This window comes from Ruditapes philippinarum, unplaced genomic scaffold, assembly GCF_026571515.1.
Source record: "Ruditapes philippinarum isolate M1 unplaced genomic scaffold, ASM2657151v2 ctg3022_1_1_1_1, whole genome shotgun sequence".
NCBI lineage: Eukaryota > Metazoa > Mollusca > Bivalvia > Venerida > Veneridae > Ruditapes > Ruditapes philippinarum.
The window spans coordinates 2906-20856 of NW_026863095.1; the positions used below are offsets into that span (position 1 = coordinate 2906).

The 17951-nt window shown below is 35.3% G+C and overlaps 1 protein-coding gene across 1 annotated transcript in view; it reads left to right on the forward strand.

Moving 5' to 3' along the window:
- Window positions 1–212: 212 nt before the first annotated feature.
- The window catches only part of LOC132721128 (serine/threonine-protein kinase 11-interacting protein-like), a gene marked incomplete at its 5' end in the record, with an annotated part of 51799 nt that continues 34060 nt past the window's right edge, over window positions 213–17951 (forward strand). The window contains 2 exon segments of the mRNA XM_060705382.1: window positions 213–307; window positions 7305–7483. Coding sequence (XP_060561365.1) covers window positions 231–307; window positions 7305–7483 — 256 coding nt within the window.

The window sequence follows — 17951 nt, forward strand, 5'->3', positions numbered from 1 at the left end:
TACTTTTATGAAAATATAATGTGATCTTGATTTTTAAGCTACAATCATGTTGTCATCACAAAATGTTTTAATGTACTATATATTTATTTAAGCCAAATTGTTTCAAAATATGTTAAAGGAACAACTTGAATCATACTTACTTGATCAAACCACATAATTGGAATTGCTCAGTCTTTGCAATGAATTTTATCTATGTTTTCTCTTTGTTTCAGTGTGATATTGTACAATATATGAAAGAAGAAGTAATTAAAAGTTTACTTGTCATCTCTACACACCGTATCATAATCTTTAGAATTGGAGTGGAAAGGTTAATATTTTTCTTTCCGTTTTGTTTTGTTTTTTTTGTAAAATATTTCACATGTAATGCATATTTTAAAAGAAAACCACGCAACAAATCCTAAAAGTACCTGCAGTGTAATCCTTTTATCCCCATTATTAACTAGGTTTTCAACGAAAACCGGTTATTGTAATGCTGAAGTCAGCGGGCAGAAGCAACTTTAAATTTAGTATAAGGATTGTACATGACCAGAAGATGACTCCTATTGATTTTGGGGTCAGGGTCACATTGTAGGTTAAAAAAGTTAATAACTTGACAACCCATGGGCAGTTGGCCTTCAAACTTCGTAACATGATCTTGGCATGTTGAAGACCCCTATTGATTTTAGGCTCAAGGGGTCAAAGGTCAAGGTAAAAGTAGGTAAAAACGGTTTCCAATCAATAACTTCACAACCCATGGGCTTTTGGCCCTCAAACTGCATAGATGCATTGGTCTTGGTCAGTAGATGACTCCTATTGATTTTGGGGTCAAAGGTCAAGGTCACATTGACCTTGCAGGTAAAAACGGTTTCCGATCAATAACTTGACAACCTATTTGCTGTTTGCCATCAAACTTCGTAGGTCTTGGCAAGTAGATGACCCTTTTTAGCTCACCTGTCACAAAGTGACAGGGTGAGCTTTTGTGGTCGCTTTTCGTCCGGCGTCCGTCCGTCCGTCCGTAAACTTTTACTTTAAATGACATCTCCTCATAAACCACTATGCCAATTTCATCCAAACTTCACAGGAATGTTCCTTTGGTGGTCACCTTTAAAAATTGTTCAAAGAATTTAATTCCATGCAGAATTCTGGTTGCCATAGCAACCGAATGAAAAAACTTAAAATATCTTCTTTTAAAAAACCCAAAGAGCTAGAGCTTAGATATTTGGCATGAAACATCTTCTAGTAAGTGTCTACCAAGTTTGTTCAAATAAAAGCCCTGGGGTCATTGATTTTCCCTATATGCATATAGTAAAAACTTAAAAAAATCTTCTTTTAAAAAACCCAAAGAGCTAGAGCTAAGATAGTTAGCATGAAACATCTTCTAGTGAGTGTCTACCAAGTTTGTTCAAATAAAAGCCTTGGGGTCCAAATTGGCCCTGCCCCAGGGGGTCATTGATTTTCCCTATATGCATATAGTAAAAACTTAAAAAAATCTTCTTTTAAAAAACCCAAAGAGCTAGAGCTAAGATAGTTAGCATGAAACATCTTCTAGTGAGTGTCTACTAAGTTTGTTCAAATAAAAGCCTTGGGGTCCAAATTGGCCCCGCCCCAGGGGGTCATTGATTTTTCCTATATGCATATAGTAAGAACTTTAAAAATTCTCTTTTAAAAAACCCAAAGAGCTAGAGCTTAGATATTTGGCATGAAACATCTTCTAGTGAGTGTCTACCAAGTTTGTTCAAATAAAAGCCCTGGGGTCAAAATTGGCCCCGCCCCGGGGGGTCATTGATTTTCCCTATATGCATATAGTAAAAACTTTAAAAATCTTCTTTTAAAGAACGCAAAGAGCTAGAGCTTAGATATTTAGCATGAAACATTTTCTAATGAGTGTCTACCAAGTTTGTTCAAATAAAAGCCCTGGGGTCAAAATTGTCCCCACCCCAGGGGGTCATTGATTTTCCTTATATGTGTATAGCAAAAACTTAAAAATCTTCTTCGAAAAAACCCAAATAGCTAGAGTTTAGATATTACGCATGAAACATCTTCTAGTAAGTGTCTTCCAAGTTTGTTCAAATAAAAGCCCTGGGGTCAAAACTGACCCCGCTCCAGGGGTGTCATTGTTTTTAACTAATTATGTGTCTATTAAAAACTTAAAAAATCTTCTTTTAAAAAACCAAATGAGCTAGAGCTCAAATGTTTAGCATGAAACATTTTCTTATTGGTGTCTACCAAGTTTGTTCAAATAAAAGCCCTTGGGTTAAAATTGGCCCTGCTGGGGAGGGGGGGGAAGGTCATTGTTTTTCATTATATGTGTATAGCAAAAACTTAAAAAATCTTCTTTGAAAAAACCCAAATAGCTAGAGTTTAGATATTAAGCATGAAACATCTTCTAGTGAGTGTCTTCCAAGTTTGTTCAAATAATAGCCCTGGGGTTTAAACTGGCCCCGCTCCGGGGGCCTATATACAGGTGAGTGACCTCAGGGCCATCATGGCCCTCTTGTTGATTCTGGGGTCAGCAGGTCAAAGGTCAAGGTCATATTGACCTTGTAGGTAAAAACGGTTTTTGATCACTTTAAAAATATTGTGAAGCTTAGACTACGAGATCAATTTTTAGCTCACCTGTCACAAAGTGACAGGGTGAGCTTTTGTGATCGCTTTTCGTCCGTCCGTCCGTCCGGCGTCCGTAAACTTTTACTTTAAATGACATCTCCTCATAAACCACTAAGCCAATTTCATCCAAACTTCACAGGAATGTTCCTTTGGTGGTCACCTTTGAAAATTGTTCAAAGAATTTAATTCCATGCAGAACTCTGGTTGCCATGGCAACCAAAAGAAAAAACTTTAAATATCTTCTTCTGTTTTGTTATAGTTATGGCCATTGACTTAGCAAAAATTGCAATTTTCATTTTTAGCTCGACTTTTTTTTTTTTTTTTTTTGAAATGAAAAGTAGAGGTATTGTTTTAGTCGCGGCGGCGTTGCCGTCCGCAAACTTGTACCTGGATCATAACTTTTTTATTTCTTGGTGTATTGTCTTCATACTTGGCCACAGCAACTCTTGGGACAAGACCTTTCAGTAGACCACACTAACCTTGACCTTCATCCATAAATGACCTTGACCTTCAAGGTTAAAAGTCCAAATTTTGCTTGTTCATGCTGTAATTGGCTGTAACTTTGTTATTTTTGAATGGATTGTCTTCAAACTTGAACATAATAATCTTCAAGGATATCCCTTAAAAATAACCCGACAAACATTGACCTTCACTCATAAATGACCTTGACTTTGAAGGTCAAATTATTGAAATTTTCATGTTTTTGGCTATTATTGGCTGTAACTTTGTTATTTTTGAATGGATTGTCTTCAAACTTGAATATAATAATCTTCAAGGATAACCCTTAAAAATAACCCTACAGACCTTGACCTTCACTCATTAATGACCTTGACTTTGTTTTGGCTGTAACTGGCTGTAACTTTGCTATTATTGAAGGGATCAACTTCATATTGTAACAGAACATACTTAAGGACAAGACCTTGTTGTTTATCGTGACTTCATCACGAGACTTCACCACGTGACTTCACCACGTGACACCACCAGGTGACTTCACCACGTGACTTCACCACGTGTCTCCACCACGTGACCACCACGTGCCTCTACCACGTGACTCCACCACGTGTCTCCACCACATGATTCCACCACGTGACTCCACCACGTGTCTCCACCACGTGACTCCACCACGAGACTTCATCACATGTCTCCACCACGTGTATCTATTTATAGAATTTTCTATTTATAGAATTGTGTGTTTCTATTTATAGAATTTTCTATTTATAGAATTGCGTGTCTCTATTTATATATATATAAATTAGTATATTTGTATATAAAAGATATATAGACAAAACTAATGTGACAAGACAGAATGATTAATTTTATAAAAAGGAAATGTTAAGATTTTGTTCAAACATTTCTTTGTTTGCTTTTAGAGAAAGTAAAAAGTCGAGCGTTGCCCCCGCCCGGCGGTGGCTCTTGTTTGTCTTGCGACTAGCTCAAAAAGTATTTGACCTAAGGTCATGAAACTTGACAGAAATGTTGGTCAGCATGGGAAGTTGTGCACCTGCAGGTTCTCTTGTGAATGTATTCAGTATTTGTAGAGTTATTGCCCTTGACTTTGTAAAAATTAACAATTTTCATCTTGTGTGGTGCGTAGCTCAAATAGTGTTTGACTTATAGTCATGAAACTTTACAGGAATGTTAATAAGCATATGAAGTTGTGCAGGACAGGGGTTTCTGTTGTGGATTTATTAAGTTTTTCTTGAGTTACTGCCATTGAATTAATAAAAACCATTCCAAAATGTTGTTATATGTACCTTGAGTGCTTGAGTCAGAACAGGAATGATAATCAACATCACTGTGAAGCTGTGCACCTGCATGCTGTTTTGCATGTGGATTTTTTTTATTATTTTAGTAATCGCCCTTGACTTGTATAAATTATAGACTTGTTCATGCATAGCTCAAAAAGTATTTGACCTGTAGTCCTGAAAGTATACAAGAATGTTGGTCAGCATGTGTAATGCACATTGGGACTTGCTTCTGGATATATTCAACATTTGAAGAGTTTGTCATTTACTAAGTAAAAGATTTTCAGTTTTCAACTTGTGTGACATGTATCCCAAAAACATTTGACCTAGAGTAAGTAGATTGATAAAACAATGGAATGTGGGGGCATCCGTGTCCTATGCGCACATTTCTAGTTACTAAATACAGTCGGCATCATACTTGTGTCCACCTTTATTAAGCAACTTTTTGTGCCCCCACTATAGGGAGGGCATTTAGATTTACCCTTGTCCGTCCGTCGTCCATCCTTCCATCCGTCCGTTCTCTTTTTGTGTCGCATGTAGCTCAAAAAGTAATTGACCTAGAGTCATGAAACCTTACAGGAATGTTGATCAGCATGTGTAGTTGTGCACCTGGGTATTTTTGTGTGGATATATTTACTATTTTTAGAGTTATTGCCCTTGAATTAGTAAAAATTTCCAATTTTCAACTTGTGTCGCACGTAACTAAAAAAGCATTTGACCTAGAGTCATGAAATCTTACAAGAATTTTGCTCAGCATGTGTAGTTGTGCACCTGCGTATTTTCGTGTGGATATTTTTAGTATTTTAGAGTTATTGCCCTTGACTTAGTAAAATTTTGCAATTTTCAACTTTTGTCGCACGTAACTCAAAAAATATTTGACCCAGAGTCATGAAACCTTACAGGAATGTTGATCAGCATGTGTAGTTGTGCACCTGGGTATTTTCTTGTGGATATTTTTAGTATTTTTAGAGTTATTGCCCTTGACTTAGTAAAAATTTACAATATTCATCTTGTGTTGCACGTAACTCAAAAAGTATTTGACCTGTAGGCCTGAAAATTTACAAGAATGTCGGTCAGCATGTGTACTTATGCACCTTGGGGTTTTCTTGTGGATTTATTCAGTATTTGTAGTATTTGCCATTTACTTAATACAATATTTTTAGTTTTCAACTTGGGCACATGTAGCCAAAAAAATATTTGACCTCGAGACATGAGATTGACAAATTGGTGGAGTGTGGGGGCACCCGTGTCCTATGGACACATTTCTAGTTTATTAAGCAGCTGCATAAAATCCCTCCCGATGATTTTCACTATATAAATTAATTCCATTAAATGACGTTTTTTATCGCGGCCAGCATCCACTAAATGTCGGCCAAAATATATTAAATTAAGTATTAAAGTATCAATTAAACGACCGTGGCAAATAATCATCGTTTAAAACCGAATGGAATGACAATTTCAATCGTTTCAAAGTCGGAAACGAAAGAAACAGTTTTCCGAGCAGTAACGTACCACAACACCGCTTTTGCACAGTTTTGTCATGTGCTCGGAGTGAATTCCCTTGCAGAAAATCAAATCGAAAATGACGTCGGAACGAGCGAAAAAATGACAGACAGCTTAAAAGACCGGTTAAATCAAATGAGGAAATCGTGTGTAGAATTGAGTCTGAATAAATAGCAAATGTCATCGTTTGAAGTCGAAAAAAAAATGTGAAACGTACTTCAGTAAGGTGCAGGTGCTAATCTGATGCTTAATAAAATATATGTAGTACCCCATTAAATATGACCCTTCGACAAAAAAAATCCTAGATCTCTAAAAAAAACCTCGGGTAGTGTAAAAAACTAATTGCTGAAAAAATCAAGAAGATTAAAACTAATTGCATGAAAAATTATCTGGAACTCTGGCTGAGATTTGAAAGTATGCTCAGCTGGAGATGTGCATGAACATATTAACAATATAAGACAATATGTTTTGTTTCATAGTCACAATGACCTGCTTGATAGTATTATGAGTGTAGGTCACATTTGTACACAAAATTTCTTCTTAAAAACAAAAAACAAACACATTGATGACTTTTTAAAAAAAGGCATAATGTAATTATGAAACTGTAATACATACATAATATTGTTCAGTTCTTGTTATTATAAAAAGATGCTATTATATCTTTGACTTGTAGTATAGAAAAGAAACCCTTGAGTCTCGAATTTTCTAGAATTCTATTGAGAGACCACTTTATTAAAAGACCACTTTTTGGCAGTCCCTTGAGTAGTCTTTTAATACAATGTTGACTGTATACACAACTTTTTTCTAAGTGTATGTGCATTTCAGCCTAAAATTGTTTCGCAGTAAACAGCTAGGTGCAAAACAACCGTGTTATGTATGACACAAAAAAGGTGGCATTGCAGAATTTGCCCTGTATTGTTAATATTGGAGCAATTGTTATACAGTTGCTCAAAATATAAATAAGCTACAGTGTGTATAGTCTTATTAGTCTCTACATACTTTTCTATGAAATTTAAAAGGAGTTACTGCACTCGATAAATCTGATAAAAAAAGCATTTCTATTTAAATTATAACTCTTAGTGACATATTTAAGAAACAGTCAAATTTGCGTGCATGTGTGTGCTTGAGTGTCAGTATATCTATCTCAGACATGTAATGTTAGAGCCACTGCTCAGTTTTTTTGCCAGTATTTGTAAAGAAACCTAAATGCCACCCCCACATCCAAGCTTTAGTGATGGGTCATTGTTTGAATGAAGCCAGAAAATAATATCTTTTTAAACCAAATATTAAACTGGTATGTTAGTTTTTAATCAAAATGTGCACAAATGTCTATATGGAACACTGTATGCATTTGTAGCATATTATGCCTATTTATCGTGATTTAAACCAAGATGTATTATTATTTTGTCTCCAGAGCTGATATAACATATTTTAGAAAGTCAAATGCCTATTGCCTTGTTGATATTTCAGTGCTGCCTCAACTGACTGGTTGAAATCATATGAGAATCAGCCAATCTCAGAGCTCCGCTATATAGATATAGGCTTAGGATACCAAACATTACGACTAGAATTTGAGACAGAGTGTTCTAGCTATACATTATTGATTGCTGATGAAGGAAAGTGCAAACAATTCCTTACTCTGATATCAGGTACAAATGTGTATGCCATTATAACCATTTGATATGGTAAATTGTCTTATTTGATAAATCTCTCATAATATCGTAAAGATACTACTTTGTGTTGCTTAAGTTCTTATATGGGTGACAAACATGTACTTAAAAAATTGTTTCTTCAATTTATTATACCCCCGCACAACAAAGTTGTAAGGGGGGTATACTGGAATCAGCTTGTTCGTTCGGTCATCCGTCGGTTTTTAGCTCGACTATACGAAGTATATGGAGAGCTGTCCTACTCGCCCCGGCGTCCGCGTCCAGATTTCAGATTAAAGTTTTGGTGCAGTAAAATATTTGTCACTATAACTTTGTTATTTCTTAAGGTATCAACTTCTAATATATGTTCCTTATCATCAACCACATCTTATGTGACAAGGTTCATAACTCTAGCACCAATATTTTCAGATTTATCTCCCCTTGAACTTAGAATTTTCCTCAAAAAATACTGTTTTTTACTGTTACTTCTTTATGTCTTAAAGGATCAACCTCATACTTCAAATATATGTACCTTATTATCATCCCCATCTTATGTGACAAGGTTCATAACTGTAGCACCAATATTTTCAGATTTATCTCCCCTTGAGCTTAGAATGTTCCTTAAAAATATTATTTTTTACTGTTACTTATTTATTTCTAAAGGGATCAACTTCATACTTCAAATATATGTACCTTATCATCATCCACATCTTATGTGACAAGGTTCATAACTCTAGCACTAATATTGCAAGAATTATCTCTCCATAAACTTAGATTTTTTTACTAGAAAAATTATATTTTTTACTATAACTTTTTTAGTTTTAAAGATATCTACCTCAAACTTCAAATACTTATTCCTTATCTTCAATTACATTTTATGTGACAATGTTCATAACTCTTGAAGCAATATTTACAGATTTATTTTTCTTTGAACTTAGGATTTTCTTTAAGAAATATTATAACTTCTTTACTTTTTAAGGTATCTACTTCAAACTTCAAATATTTATTTCTTATCATTACACACATGTTGTGTGACAAGGTTCATAACTCTAGCATGACTATTTCTACAATTATTCCCCTTGATCTTGGAATTCATGTTAACAAATGTTATTTTTTTACTATAACTTAATACATTATTATACATAATTGATTTTTCTTTCCGTATTTTATTAGTCGAGCTTCGCTGTCTCCTGTGACAGCTCTTGTTCCTTGTCCGCCCAGTCACTTGAGATTCCTTTGACCCACAGTCTTCATATTTGGTATTTAGATTGGTCATGATTAGTAGATAACCCCTAATGATTTTGAGGTCACAGGGTCAAAGGTCAATGTCACAGGGGCCTTGAGTAAAAAAATCTTGTCCGCCTAATAACTTAAGATTCCTTTGACCCACATTCCTTATATTTGGTATTTAGATTGGTCATGATTAGTAGGTGATCCATATTGATTTTGAGGTCACAGGGTCAAAGGTCAAGGTCACAGGGGCCATGAGTAAAAAAAGCTTGTCCGCCTAATAACTTAAGATTCCTTTGACCCACAGTCTTAATATTTAGTATTTAGATTGGTCATGATAAGTAGATGGTCCCTATTGATTTTGAGGTCACAGGGTCAAATGTCAAGGTCACAGTGGCCTTGTGTAAAAAACGCTTGTTCGCCCAATAACATAAGATTCCTTTGACCCACAGTCCTCATATTTGGTATTTAGATTGGTCATGATAATGAGATGATCCCTATTGATTTTTAGGTCACTGGGTAAAGGTCAAGGTCACAGGGGCCTTGATTAAAAAATGCTTGTCCGCTCAATTGCTTAAGAATGCTTTGGTCAACAGTCTTCATATTTGGTATTTAGGTTGTTTATGACTAGTAGATGACCCCTATTGATTTTTAGGTGACTGTGTCAAAGGTCAATGTCACAGGGATTTTTACTATAATAAGCTTGTCTGCTCAGATGCTTAAGAATGCACAGTGTATTGATTTGGACATTTTCACATTTCAAGTATTGACTGGCTTAGTAACCTCAGATTTGGCAGGGAGGTTGTCCTTGAGCTCTAAATAGCCACTGTTGATTCTGACAAAGTTGTTTGCGGGGGTATTCACGCCATGACAGTGGCAGTTCTAGTTTAAGCTGTAAGCCTAGAAAAGTGAACTATGCATAGCTTAATTGACTCAAAACAAAATATTGAAACTTGCCTGTACTAACATGATGAATTACTCTTGTAACCAGAACAAGGGATGTACAGATTGGTACAGGATAAATAAATAATCATAAGTCTTATTTTAAGTTGTCACGTGATTTGTACAGATAACATAAAGTTTAGCTGTCACATGATAGGTACTGCAGCGCTAGGATAACATTATAGTTATATTTCCCTTCAGATGTACACAAATGTTTACAATTATTGTCTGAATAGACAAAACATTGCATAATATATAGAGGAAATAAAGTGTAGTGTATTGAACAGGTAAAATAGGTATTAAAGAAATTATTACAAAGTAATTTAGCAATTAGATTGTAAAGGATAGCGACCTTTGTAAAGTCATTTACATTGCACAAATTTGAACATCGAAGAGTTTGTCTCATTTTAAGCTAGAATAACAATACTTTTTATATGCCTGAAAGAATTTCGGGCATATTATGTTATACCCCCTGGCGTCTGTCCGTCCGTCTGTCTGTCTGTACGAACCCAGAGGTACTTGTGTGATTTGGAGAACAATGGGTAACACTAAATTCTCTTTGATCCTATTCATTCCGTTTTTACTTGTGTGTCTTTTTTTAAGCCTTGTGTGACTAAAAATGGCCAAAAAGATCAAAGGAAAAGTCACATAAGTACCATTTTGTGAGTATGTCTGTCTATCCGTCCGTCTGTCCGTTAGCAATTTTGTTTCCGGAGCATAACTTAGTTCCATTTGGCCCACAATATTCAAACTTCAAATGATGATTGTTCATATTGGGTAGAAGACCCCTATTGATTTTGGGGTCACAATGTCAAAGATCAAGGTCACTATCACCTTAAAACTGTAAACAGTTTCCAGAGCATAACTGAAGTTCCATGTGGCCCACAATATTCAAACTTCCTAGGATGATTGTCCATATTGGGTAGAAGACCCCTATTGATTTTGGGGTCACAAGGTCAAGGTCACTATTACCTTAAAACTGAAAACAGTTTCCGGAACATAACTTAAGTTTCATTTGGCCCACAGTGTTCACACTTCATAGGATGATTGTCCATATTGGGTAGAAGACACCTATTGATTTTGGGGTCACAAGGTCAAGGTCACTATTACCTTAAACCTGAAAACCGTCTCCAGAGCATAACTTAAGGTCTATTTGTCCCACAATATTCAAACTTCATAGGATGATTGTCCATATTGGGTAGAAGACCCCTATTGATTTTGGGGTCACAAGGTCAAAGGTCAAGGTCACTTTTACTGAAAACAGTTTCCGGAGCATAACTTAAGTTACATGTGGCCCACAATGTTCAAACTTCATAGGATGATTGTCCATATTGGGAAGAAGACCCCTATTGATTTTGGGGTCACAATGTCAAAGGTCAAGGTCACTAGTACTGAAAACAGTTTCCGGAGCATAACTTAAGTTACTTGTGGCCCACAATGTTCAAACTTCATAGGATTATTGTCCATATTAGATAGAATACCCCAATTGATTTTGGGGTCACAAGGTCAAAGGTCAAGGTCACTATTACTTTAAACTGAAAACAGTTTCCAGAGCAAAACTTAAGTTCAATTTGGCCCACAATATTTAAACTTCATAGGATGATTGTCCATATTGGGTAGAAAACTTAATTGCTTTTGGGGTCACAAGGTCAAGGTCACTATTACCTTAAAACTGAAAACAGTTTCCAGAGCATAACTTAAGTTCCATTTGGCCCACAATATTCAAACTTTATCGGAGGATTGCTATTTGAAGGAGGTAATACTTTATTTAATTTATGCAATGTCTTACAAATGCTTCATCCTTACTAAAAAAAAACACTTTCGGGCATATAATGCTCTGCCTAGCGGTGCTCTTGTTTTACTCATGCCAGTGTCAGCGTCTATGAAAGTGTCATACTTTGGTTATTTTTTTGCGTGCAAGCTGGTATCTCCAAAACTAGTGAAACTTCACCCGCTTGTTCTCTGTGATTATCTAACATGATGGGCACAGGTCCATTCTGCGATGCTATGCAGTGGCAAATAACAATTCACCTGTGTACGTGCGTGCGTGTTTGTGTTATAGATTATATAGTGAGCTTAAAAAAAAATCTTCTTTAAAAGTTCAGGTCTGTTTTCATCCAAACTTTCCAGGAGAAGGGCTTCCAAAGTAGTCCAGAGAATTTGGCTCCATGTAGAAATCTGGTTGTCATGGCAAGCAAAAGGAATTGTAGAAAATAATTAAAAAAAACTTACTTCTCTAGAACTAAATGGCCTGGAGCATAGATATTTTACACAGGGCATTGGCTTGTGGACCTCTAACAAGACAAATTATGTCCTGGGTTCAAATTGACCTGGCCCCAGGGGTAATGTGTTTTCGTTATATGTATTAAGTAAAAATTTCAACTATCTTTTTCTTCAAAACTACTAGTCCTAGGGCTCAGAATTTTAGCATGAAACATTGTCTAGTGAACCTCTATTAACGTTATTCAATTTATAGCTTTGGGGTCCAAATTTGACTTGGCCCAAGAGGTCATGCCTTTCCATCATCCTATGAAATACTGTTCAGCTTATGAGTTAAAAAATGAAAAGGAAACTCGTCCAACTCATACTGGAATGTTTTTATGCCCCAAAAGGGTGGTATATTAAAATCTAACTGTCCGTCTGTCTGTCTGTCACTCAGTTGTCAATCTGTCCATCCCGCTTTATACATATAGACAGTGGCGATCGTGTCCGCTCTGAAACTTCAGTATGCATGAAAGGATTTTAATTTTTCTTTCATATATGAAATAACCATAGATGTATGGTGTGTTGCGAACAAGACTCAGGTTCCTACGACTAAGGTCAAGGTCACTGTGGGGGTTCAAACTTTGTCATTTTTGTATTTTCTGATCGAAGATCAGAAAATTCAATGCTGACAATTTCAATCTCTGACACATAATTTTCACGACAAACCTAACAACAAGTAGTTCTCAAAACAGCTTAAAACTAGCGATGTAAAAGAAAGAAATATTTTTATTTTGTTACAAGTATCCAACAAATTACAACGCATTCAAAGTTTAAAAGAATATAGAATTGGCAATAAATGCACAATCACAAATTACGCGGATGAATATCATTTTAATCAATGAAAATGCTATTTTTAGTGATGTTGATGCGTAATTTTACACAAATAAATCTGACTGCCGAGTAGTGGGATATATACATGTCGGACTGATTTGGCGAGAAGATTTTCGCTGAATTATTTACATTAGTGTTAAACAACAGGTTTATGGTGAACAAATTACCTCGAAATTAATAAGGATTACAAACCCGAAATGGAATTTCAAAATTTACAATTATTTGATTTTATTCAGGCTCTCTATGTGTAACTTCTCCGTGGTGCAGGGGTAACGCGCTCATTTAGCGGTGGCATATAGCGATTCACCTGTGTGTGTGTGTGTGTGTTTTTGTGTGTGTTCTATAGATTATATAGTGAAAATCTTCTTGTGAAAAACCACTAAGTCCATTTTCAACTAAACTTGGCAGGATTGATCCTTGAGTGAAGGGCTTCCAAAATTGTTCAAAGAATTTCATTCTATGCAGAAATCTGGTTGCCATGGCAACCAAAAGGAATTATAAGAATAAATTTAAAAAATCTTCTTGTAAAGACCCAAAAGGCCTAGAGCTTAGATATTTTGCATAAGGCATTGTCTGGTAGACCTCTACCCAGGTTGTTTAAATCATAGCCCTGGGGTCAAAATCCACCCCACCCCAGGGGTCATTGGTTTTCCTTATTTGTATATAGTAAAAACTTATCGTAAAAACTTAAAAAAAAATAATATTCTAGCAATTGTCAAATGCTAGAGGTTAGATATTTTGCATGAAACATTGTGTTGTGAACCTCTTGCATGATTGTACAAATTATAGCCCTGGGGTCAAAATTGCCACGCCCGGGGGGTCATTGATTTTCAATATATACATATAGCAAAAAATCAAAAAATCTTATTGTCTGAAGGTACAAGGCTTAGAGCTTTAATATTTGTTAAATGATATCATCTATAGGTACTCTACCAAAATTGTTCAAATTTTGCCTCTAGTGTCAAAAAAAATTTACAAAGGCTAGAGTTAAGATATTTTGCATGAAACATTGTGTAGTGAACCTCTAGCAAGATTGTACAAATTATAGCCCTGGGGTCAAAATTGGCCCCACCCCCAGGGGTCATTGATTTTCACTATGTACATTTAGTAAAAAAATGAAAAATATTTTTGTCTGAAGATACAAGGCATAGAACTTTGATGTGTGCTATATAGACCCTTTCATTTAAGACCGTATTCAAGTTGTCGCCCTTGGATGACGTCATTGGGGGATACGGTTGACAATGCCGATACGATTAAGTACAATAATAGAGGGATATAAAGAGCTTAATCCTTTCTTTTGTAAGATTGGCAGATTGAAATTGCCAAAATTCTGTGTAATTGAATAATATATTACACAAAAAGAATGGTGAAATGAATAAAAAGGTTTACTATAATAAGGTTAACGATTTGTTTTAATAGTAGACCATATTCCTGAGTAACTGATCATGATTACCATTTTCGTTAGATTCTTAATAATTCAAATTTTACCAGGCAGTTAAATCGGACTAACTAACAGAGATATAGATAATGTATCTATGTCTCTGCTAATAAACAATACCCAAAATATATTTGGAGTTTCAAAAATGTAAGGATTCTGTAGTTTCGAAAAAAGGCTGCGTAATAATTAATTGCAAGATACTCGTTTATTAAAAATCATTTTGATTTAAGCATTACTAAGACAAAGAAAAGAAAACAATATAAATCTATGTAATTTCAAAACAAAAAAATGTAAAAGGCAAAATCCTTTAAAAATTCTTTTGAATGTACCTGACTGTATACTATTTGAATTATAATTTTACGTATTTTTGACTGTGCCAGTTGGTAGGACTCTGGATCGAGTATCAAATCAGTAAGACATGACCAATAAAGTCCCTAGGATGATCCATAACAAAATTCGGACCACAACTAACAAAAGTGACGTAATCTGATGTAATGTTATAACTCTAAAAAATGCACCCTGGTGATTTATGATATCACAGCCAAGTGCCGCTTGATACAACATATGCACCCTGTTAATTAATATGTTACGACCCAGTGGCGCTTAAATATACACATCTATTTATCTAATGCTCAAGTCTGAAAATAATAAAATATTTGTTCTGTTCTATTAAAATTAATAAGTTGCTGGGAAAAGGTCTTTAAAGGTCTTTTAATATCAAAATTATCTTATTATCGTCTGTTGCGAATCTAAAATTATAAAAGTCAATGCCACATGTTTTTAGCTCACCTTGCACAAAGTGCAGGTGAGCTTTTAGTATGGCCAACCAAATGGCGTCCGTCGTCAGTCGTCCGTCCACATTTTAAATATTCTAAGGACATCTTCTATGATACCGCAAGGCCAATGTTAATGAAACTTGGCAGGAATACTCTTTGTATAAAGCTCTATCAAGATTGTTCAAAGAATTCCATTTCATGCAGAACTCTGGTTGCCATGGCAACCGAAAGAAAAATCTTTAAATATCTTCTTTTAAAGAACCCAAAGAGCTAGAGCTTAGATATTTGGCATGAAACATCTTCTAATGAGTGTCTACCAAGTTTGTTCAAATAAAAGCCCTAGGGTCAAAATTGGCCCCGCCCCAGGGGGTCATTGATTTTCCCTATATGCATATAGTAAAAACTTAAAAATCTTCTTTTAAAGAACCCAAAGAGCTAGAGCTAAGATATTTGGCATGAAACATCTTCTAGTGAGTGTCTACCAAGTTTGTTCAAATAAGAGCCCTGGGGTCAAAATTGGCCCCGGCCCGGGGGTCATTGATTTTCCCTATATGCATATAGTAAAAACTTAAAAAAATCTTCTTTTAAAGAACTGTAAAAGCTAGAGCTTAGATATTTGGCATGAAACATCTTCTAAAGAGTGTCTACCAAGTTTGTTCAAATAAAAGCCCTGGGGTCAAAATTGGCCCCGCCCCAGGGGGTCATTGATTTTCCCTATATGCATATAGTAAAAACTTAAAAAATCTTCTTTTAAAGAACCCAAAGAGCTAGAGCTAAGATATTTGACATGAAATATCTTCTAGTGAGTGTCTACCAAGTTTGTTCAAATAAAAGCCCTGGGGTCAAAATTGGCCCCGCCCCGGGGGGTCATTGATTTTCCCTATATGCATATAGTAAAAACTTAAAAAATCTTCTTTTAAAGAACCGTAAGAGCTAGAGCTTAGATATTTGGCATGAAACATTTTCTAGTGAATGTCTACCAAGTTTGTTCAAATAAAAGCCCTGGGGTCAAAATTGGCCCCGTCCCAGGGGGTCATAGATTTTCCCTATATACATATAGTAAAAACTTAAAAAATCTTCTTTTAAAGAACCCAAAGAGCTAGAGCTAAGATATTTAGCATGAAACATCTTCTAATGAGTGTCTACCAAGTTTGTTCAAATAAAAGCCCTGGGGTCAAAACTGGCCCCGCCCCGGGGGGTCATTGATTTTCCTTATATGTGTATAGCAAAAACTTAAAAATCTTCTTTGAAAAAACCCAAATAGCTTGAGTTTAGATATGATACATGAAACATCTTAAAGTAAATATCTACAAAGTTTGTTCAAATAAAAGCCCGGGGGTCAAAACTGGCCCTGCCCCAGGGGTGTCATTGTTTTTAACTATATGTGTATAGTAAAAACTTAAAAAATCTTCTTTTAAAAAACCCAATGAGCTAGAACTTAAATTTTTAGCATGAAACATCTTCTTATGGGTGTCTACCAAGTCTGTTCAAATAAAAGCCCTTGGGTAAAAATTGGCCCGGGGGGGGGGGGGCTATATACAGGTGAGCGACCTCAGGGCCATCATGGCCCTCTTGTTTGTTCTTTCCGGAATATTTATAAAATTATATCCTTCACTGGTTCTTTGAAATATTTTTATACGGCATAATGAAGTATTGACAGAATGCATTCTGTTATTATTCTATTAAAGCTTGAAAAACAATCATTAACAGACATTGGCAATCTTATTTTCAGGTTTGTCACAAATACGCCGGAATTTTCTAAATGACAGAAAATAACACAGAAAACTAGAAAATGGCCATTTAATTTATAAAAGGCAATTTAAGTGTGTATGAGTGTTTATAAAATATTAAAAGTTGATTTAATTAATAGCTTTTTATCCTGGCATTAGAGAAAATCTAGATCTAATAAAAATATTCACTTTGAAATTCCTCTGTTTTACCCCGTAGCAAGAATTAATCTAAATATTTGTTTTTGGATTTGTTTATGTCTTAATATGGAATTTATGTATGATAAAGTTAAATTTTTCATGTTATAATCATAATTGAACGATCAGTATTTATGCATTTAACTTTTCAATAAGCTAACTTTCTATGCTGCATGCATAGTTTTATCCCCCATTTACGTCACATCGGTAAGGGAAGTAACTCTTCCCTGACTGTTATCGCTTAAATGAAAGGGTATATAATATCATCTATGGGTCCTCTACCAAAGTTGTTCAAATTTTTCCCCTGGTGTGAAAATTGGCCCTGTCAGGGGGCAATGATTCTCATTATGTACACATAGTAAAAACAGAAAATAAAACAAATGATTTCTGAATGGGAGAACGCTACAGCTTAGATATTTGACTTGAAATGTTGTTTGGTGGACCTGTATCAAGATTGTTTTGAATTAAACCCTTTGGTCAAAATTTTGCCTTGCCCAAGGGGACAGTGATCTACTTTCTTGTCCTTTGATGTACAGCAATGAAATTTTGACCATGTGCACAGTTTTAGTTGTAAAATTGAACTTATATATCAGGTGACCTAGATTTTGATGATGTGACCTACTTTCTTGTCCCTTGATGTACAGCTATGAAATTTGAACCATGTGCACAGATTAAGATGTAAAGTGAACTTTGATATCAGCTGACCTAGATTTTGACAAAGTGTCTTACTGTGTTGTCCTTTGATGTAGTCATGAAATTTAGGCTGTGTGAAATATGACCTTCACCACCAAATTCACCAGACTCAAGTGCATTGATATAATCCTACTCTGATCTTTTATTATGCCACCGCAGCATCTGCGATGCGGTGGCATATAGCGATTCACCTGTGTGTGTGTGTGTGTGTGTGTGTGTGTGTGTGTTTGTTTGTGTGTGTGTGTGTTATATAGGTTATATAGTGAACTTCAAAAATCTTCTTGTGAAAAACCACTAGTCCAATTTTAACCAAACTTGGCAGAATTGATCCTTGGGTGAAGGGCTTCCAAAGTTGTTCAAAGAATTTC